This window comes from Mercenaria mercenaria, chromosome 9 (genome assembly GCF_021730395.1).
Source record: "Mercenaria mercenaria strain notata chromosome 9, MADL_Memer_1, whole genome shotgun sequence".
NCBI classification, from domain to species: Eukaryota; Metazoa; Mollusca; class Bivalvia; order Venerida; family Veneridae; genus Mercenaria; species Mercenaria mercenaria.
In genome coordinates this window covers 83,127,024-83,134,382 of record NC_069369.1, presented here as the reverse complement: position 1 = coordinate 83,134,382, position 7,359 = coordinate 83,127,024, and the positions used below count along the sequence as shown (strand labels likewise).

At 35.3% G+C, this 7,359-nt stretch overlaps 1 protein-coding gene across 1 annotated transcript in view; it reads right to left on the bottom strand.

The window, feature by feature from the left end:
* Nucleotides 1–5,722: 5,722 nt before the first annotated feature.
* The window catches only part of LOC123548155 (uncharacterized), a 23,120-nt gene continuing 21,483 nt past the window's right edge, over nucleotides 5,723–7,359 (bottom strand). The window contains exon 5 of the mRNA XM_053550678.1: nucleotides 5,723–7,233. Within this exon, the coding sequence (XP_053406653.1) occupies nucleotides 6,934–7,233 (300 nt within the window). The 3' untranslated portion in view covers nucleotides 5,723–6,933. The remainder of the gene's footprint in view (nucleotides 7,234–7,359) is intronic.

Sequence of the window (7,359 nt, the reverse complement as noted above, 5' to 3'; positions counted from 1 at the left end):
TAGTTTGTTAAGAGATTTGACATTTTCAAATTGACCAGGTAAAGTAGTAATTAATAAATCCAAAGTGTTGCTTTCTCTAGTAGGAAATTCAATAAGTTGTTCTGCACTATGATCGTGTAGTATATCAGCTAATGTTTGACCATCACTATCGGCAAGACAAGAAGTGGTTAATCTATTGAGTTTACATTTCCAGTAAATTTTTCTAAAGTTAAAATCACCAAGCACATTTATGCCGGGAGTAACATTTGATTTGACCAATGTCTTAATTTTGTCCATTTGTTGTTTAAAAAGGTCCATATGATCTACTGGCGCGTCAGGCTCTCTATACCAACTACCAAAAAATTGGTATTAACCGTTTAGGGTTAATTTAGCCAACACGGATTCTAAACCGTTTTCGACCAACTTCAATGGCGCTGAACTAAGGTGTGACTTAACGAGGAGCATAGTGCCGCCCCCATTTAAGGTCCTATCGTTTCTGTAGATGTCGTATCCCAAACTATCTGGTATTACCTCATTTGAATTAATACTACTATCTATTTTTGTCTCTTGTATTGCTACGATATCTGGGTTCTCAGTGTCTAAGAAAGTTTGAAATTCAAGCTTTTTCCCCCTTGATCCGTTAATATTTACTGATACTAATACAAGTTTATCTCTATTTATTCACGGTTTCTGTTTCAAAACAGGTTTCCATGACTCAGATAATACTTCAAAAGAATTTCGAGATTCAAAATTTGACAATGTACTAGATAAAGAAGTTGACAGATTATTTGTTTCACAGTCTGCACACGCCCAAGCACAATTAGTGGCTTGTATAATCATGTAATCCTCAAGGCTAGCGCATGCATATTTACAATGAATCCACTTTTTACATGAATCACATTCAATGGCGGGGTCATCCCCAGAGACATGTCTGTTGCAGATACCACAAGGCGATACACATTTAGGGCAAAACCATTTTTCATCTGAATTCTGCAGTAATAAGTAAGATGCATTATCTATGTCTGTACAACGAGTATGAATCCATTTGTTACAGCCATCGCACTGTACTGCTTTGTCGGACCCTTTTACAAGTTTATTTCAGATGCCACAACCCGCTCTGGGTCTAGGATTGAACTCAGTGTCACCAGCTATTAATGATAAGAGACTTACATTATAGTTTCTGCATTTACGCACACGTAGAGATAGGTTAACATAAAAGTTCCAGTTTTAATCCAGTGCTCGTACACTGACGCAAATACCGACCTCTGACCGAGTTCCCCACTTAAAAATCCACTAAAAAGACTCCTGTCTACATCCTCCTTTTTAAAACACTTTCCTATACCTTCACTTTTTACTAAAAACAACAGTAAAACGCTAAGATAAGTCCTCCTATACATTTCGGAATAGAAAAATCCAATATGGCGTCGTGCCTAAAATCAATGGCGGGAAACTGTCACCGGTAAAAAAACACTAAAAACACTTAAAATAACGAGTTTTTACAAAATTCACTTTAGTAAAAATGTTAAGACAACGTTTATACAGCTTTCAAATCCAGTTTCACTAAAAATTATACTTTAAAACTAATTTAAAACATAAAAATCTAGAAATCACATCCCTACGTAAAAATTTTCATGTGCTCCTTGACGCATGCGCACTTCGTGAAGGGCATAAAACTTAGAGAGGACCTTAAAATGATGCTACAGAGCAAGTTTGATGAAGATCCATCAAGCGGTTTAAGAGAAAAAGGAGTTTAAATGTAATTCTATTTTTAGCTCTAGCGGCCCCTAAAATGGGGCAAGTGCCACCATTTGAATTACTTTAGCAGAAGACCTTATAATGATGCTTCAAACCAAGTTTGATGAAGATCCATCAGGGTGATTTTTGATAAGCAGTCGTTTAAAAGTTATCTGTTTTTAGCTCAGTCGGTATGTACAAGGGGCCGAGCTCCAAAATTTGTACAAATTTCAAAAACAATATTATAATGTTGCTACAGAACAGATTTGATGAAGATCAATGAAGAGGTTCATGTGAAGAAGTTTTATAAAGGTTTTCCTATTTTTAGCTGTAACTGACCCCAAAAGTGATAAATATCAAAAGTCAAAAATCAAAATATCAAAAGTGATAAATACTCTTGAAAAAGGAACTTGCAAGAATGCTCAGTAGACCAAGTTTAGTGTTATTCTGACCTAGTTTCAAAGAAGATGTTTATGAAACTTCTGAACGATAGACTACAGGCGCGATGATCCACCTATACTAATAACTCCACCTGACCCTTCGGTTCGGATGAGCTGAGAAATGATTTTAAAGGCTCTGACCCCCAAATCATACGACAACAACAATAACAAAAAGAGTTTTTTTTAGATATCAGGAAATTATTGCTATTTCTGTCTTAAGAAGGCCTTGAAACTTAATTATTGACAGATCATAAATTCTGGAAACACATAAAGAATTAGTTGCTTTTGCTGAGTTTTCCATTCAAAATTGAAAAGTTTGAAATGGGATATCGGAGATAAACTGCCTTAATTATAAAACTTTATATTTAACGACCGTTAAGTATTTATTCCAGTCCATGATGTTTTGGTTAAGGCTGCAAGAAAATGTTTATTGCCCGGGTTCGACTCCCCACTCGGGCTTGTCTTTTTTTCTTTTCTTGATTTGGCATTTTTAAGTTAGTGTAGAAACAAAAAACGCACGTTCTAATGTTCATAATATCACCAATCTTTAATTTTAAAGATTAATCATTTTTAGCTAAAATCTAAAGGTCAATGCCTTTAATACTTTTTTAAATAAATCATTAGATTGGCTTTCTCAAAGGGACTTTACTCCAGATTTTGGCTAAAATGTTTTTCTTTTAAAACTGAAGGTTTTGTAACATGAATGTTTATTTCTGTTCTAAAAAATTCCACATGATGCTCTGCATTTGATCTTGGTCATGCAGTTAAATTAGAAAATAGAATATGGAAATTCATGTAAATAGTTAGATACATAATCATTTTACTTGAAGTTTTCATTTGCCACAGTTTTGAACCATGAATGACCAATTCTTTTTGTAATAAATTTGCACAATGTTGAAATATTTATAAACATTTTTTTTTGTAATAGATTCAAGCTGTAACAATACATGTACAGACCAAAATGATCCAGATACAAATACAAATGTACATCACAATATATCACCATCTTCAGGGGCCAGGAATTTTACTGCTATGGTGATGAGGTTAATTGCTTCACTAGTAAGCAGGAGCCAGGAGCCAGGTAGCAGTTTCTACTAGGAATACGGGGCAAAAAGAATATACTGAAAAGCCCTTTACCAAGATGGTTCAAATAATGCCAATTGGGTTAAAACTGGCTCCGCCCTCGTGTTCACTTCTTTTTCATAGCATCACCTCAATTCCACAATGTTCTTACTATCATCTTGCCAAAAAAATGGGAGTTATACATATAATATATAACCATAATATCAATTACAATTTATCAATGTTCCAATAGTTAAAGAGATACAACAAAAGTACTTTGAAGTCGATTCTCTCGAAATGAATTTTCGACCTGTTAGGGCATTTTGGAATTGAAGTGACGATAGACTTATATACGAAACACTTAAAAAATCTTTTTGTCTAAAACCATAATGCATTGAACGTAGATATTAGGTATGTATCATTGTGTAGTTGTCCTCTACCAAGTTTGTTCAAATCATGCCCCTGGGGTCAAAATTGACTCCAACCTGGGGTTCACTTGCTTTACTTAGACTTCTATGTTGATCTGCTACTAGACACTTCATATTTTTAGGCATTCTTGTAGAATTGCCGTTACGAGCTATTGCCATCAGGTCACCAACATCAATAAACGATTCAAGGGAAGCAACCCTAGCTGTTTCTACTAGGAATATTGGGCAAAAAGAACGTACTGAAAAGTCCTTTACCAAGATGGTTCAAATAATGCCAACTGGGTTAAAATTTGCTCCGCCCCCGTGTTCACTTCTTTTTCATAGCATCACCTCAATTCCACAACCATCTTGCCAAAAAGAAAATCTTAGGAGTCACTGGAACTGTAGACATGGGCGTTGCAGCTGCTAATCATATCCTTCAGTGAAGTGTAATCATCGCTGTACAGAATTCAATGTATATATGTCGTCACCTGCCAATGTCGTATTAGACTCTAGTACAAATGAAGGAAACATTTCTCTGTTCACTCACTATGAACGTTATACAGTTTTTTTTTGCTGCTGAATGTTTCATTAAATAACATAAAGGGTTCCTAAGTCCTTTATGCCATTTCTTTCTTGATAAAAACAATGTACGGAGGGGCACCTGGGGTCTTCCTCCACCCTCAAAATGGAAAGCTTCCATATGACCAAGCTGCTGATTTCAAAGTTGGATGCTGTCTTGGAAGAAAGAGGAACGGTAAACATCAGTTCTACAGATAGAAACTATATAGCGGAAAGTGTGGTAGAGAGGACAGAAGGATGCAGATAAGTTGCAGCTGGAATTTGAATGATGCCGTTCATCATAATTGTTCGGGTATCGGACCTCCTCTGTTGGAAGGATTGCTATCCAAGCTCTGCAATCACTTTGCTAGCGCTGCTAGTGGTCTTGTAGTGCCCCATGACAAACCGTGTTGCCCGGCGTTGAACTGCTTTATACTGCTGAGTATTTCTACTTGTATAGAGATCCCCTGCTGCTGATCCATACTCTAGGACGAGTCACACTAGGCTAGTGTAACACTCAGCTTTGATGGACTTTCGGCATCTTACCCGGTTACGTCCTAGAAAGAGAGATGGCTCAATCGGACTAGAGCAGTATGAGATATTCCAAGACTTAAGTTTTAGTCACAATCTCAGTCTTCTGACTGTGCAACATTTTCACTTTTTACATGCACTCATTCTGATGTCTTAGGCTTAATGTGTATTGCTGCTTTGGTTTACATATGTAATGTTTATAACAATGTTATGGTTTATTGTATTTATTTGGTCTGTCTTGTCTGCTTATCTTGAAGTCAGTAACAATTACTGTTTTTCTTTCATTCTTTCATTCTTTCTTTTGCAGATTTCTTCGTCCGAGCAAGGGGTTCGATTCACTGTTTGCCACTGTTTCAAAAAATAGAATAAGAATAGAAGAAATTCTGCACAGACTGGCCAGTGCAAGAAAGACACCAGAAGATGGAAAAGACACAGAAATCTTTTATGCCCAGTGCCTATATATTTTTTAATAACACTGACGATAGCTTCATTTATCAGAGCAAGGGTTTCAAAGTTGTTCCAGCAGCAAAAATAGTTGATTAACATGGATAAAACATCAAATGTTAGGTTTTGTTATTATAATTTAAAGAAATTTCTACCATTTATATTTCCAATTAAGTGAAAACGATAGGTGGAATTGAAGAGAAAATGTGTCTGTTAGTTAGCCCACGTGTTAATGTAGCCCAGAGTTTTGCTATTTGTGCAAACAGTTTTGTGCAGTCTGATGGGAAGGATATTTTTGTCAGCTCATTTTTTAATTATTTGAATACTCCAGTGTCCGTCGTAATATCAGCAACAGTTTTGCTGTTAACACTCGTGGGGACACATTCTTTTCCAATCTTCGTGCAACTTGGTCAGAATATTTACCTAGAAGAAAACTCGGACGACGTAGAAATCGGATCATCTGGAGTCAAAAACAAGGCCAGAAAGTCTTACCGGAGAAGAATGTTGTTAACAGTTTCTAACTGATCTATATGAAACCTGGTCAGACTACTTGTCTTTATTAAATCCAGGTAATGTTCGGAACTAGGTTATTTTGGTCAAAAACAAGTTCACCAGGTCAAATCACAGTTCAGCCTTGTTGACATTATGAAGGTCACATTTTCTACTTTATCTTTATGAAACTTGGTCAAAGTGTTTGTCTTCATGAAGTCTAATATATTGCATCATTTCTTCCTGGTGTGTATGTAAACTAAAGTCGGAGATTTTGTTTGTATGAGGTCAAGGTCAAGCTCGAAATAAGGTCATTTGTTTTCAAAAATTAGGTCACTAGGTCACATTGTCTACCTGATCTTCATGAATCTTTGTCAAACAGGTTGTCTTTACGAAACCTAGGTCATCTTTGAAACTGAGTCATCTTAGGTCAAAAACTAGGTCACTAGATTAAACTAAATTAAAACCTTGTCAATACTCTGTTGGCCATATTTTCTACTGATCCTTATGAAACTTGGTCATAATGTTTTTCTTCATGAAATTGGGTCATCTTGGGTGAGAAACTAGGTCAATAGGACAAATAATAGAAAAACGGAAAAACGTTAGGTATATTTTCCACTTGATCTAAACAAATACTGATCAGAATGTTTGTCTCTGAAAACTTTGAAAAGTTTGAAACTGAGTCATGTTGGGTAAAAATCTAGGTCATTAAGTTTGATCAAAGAAATACCTTGTCAACAATGTATCACATGTATATGTTCATATTTTTATACAAAATTATATAGGTGACCAAAAGAAAAACAACAACAACAACAACAACAACATTTTCCAAGGGTTCACAGTATCTGCTAAAACAATCAAATGCTTCTGATATTTATTACACAGAAAGATAGATGACTAATAGATGAAGATAAAAGTAATAAGTACTGCAAACAAATACTACTAACCATAGTATAATTTAGCTATAAATACATTGTTACAGAAGAAAATCATTAAATAACAATAACTTTACCAATAACACGATTTTAAAATTAGACGTAACTAAATAATTACATATTTTGTTACGGATAAATTGTAAAATCATCTTTGAATATGTGAATTATTTCGTATCTCGTGAAATAAAATATAGCAAGAATAAGAAATAATCAGAAATATAGACGTGATTTGCCAAACAATTATATGGTAACTTTACTACAGTTTGAAAGATATCTTCTTAAAAACGTATTTATTAATTAAAAGATCTGATATACAAAATAATTTGTATACATACGCTCTTACTGTTTCAACTATATTAAGTGACGAATGAAAAGCAAAGCTAGAATAAAAGCAACAGTTGGTGAAAGTCTCCCTGCAGAATCAGTTACATCGTCTTCGTCAATCATAGCAAAGATCCTGGTCGGGACGCCGGTACCATCTCGAACTTTCATCGCACCCAGCACGATGGTTGTGTTACGTACCGGTATGCTGTCCAGATTAGCTACATATTCCAGTAGCGGAACATTGTTGGGTTGAAGGTACATATGGCACGGGTATACAGGAGGCTGTGCAGGGTCAGTTGAAGGTGTGTCAACTCCGACAACGTTTACCTAAGTAAAGAAATTTGAACATTTAATCTACAAGGTTTGCTTTTCGTCAAAGCTAGTCAGCGACCCGTTTATTATGAAAACGTTCAACATAACTCAAACTGGAAGATTTGTAATATATGTTTGGTT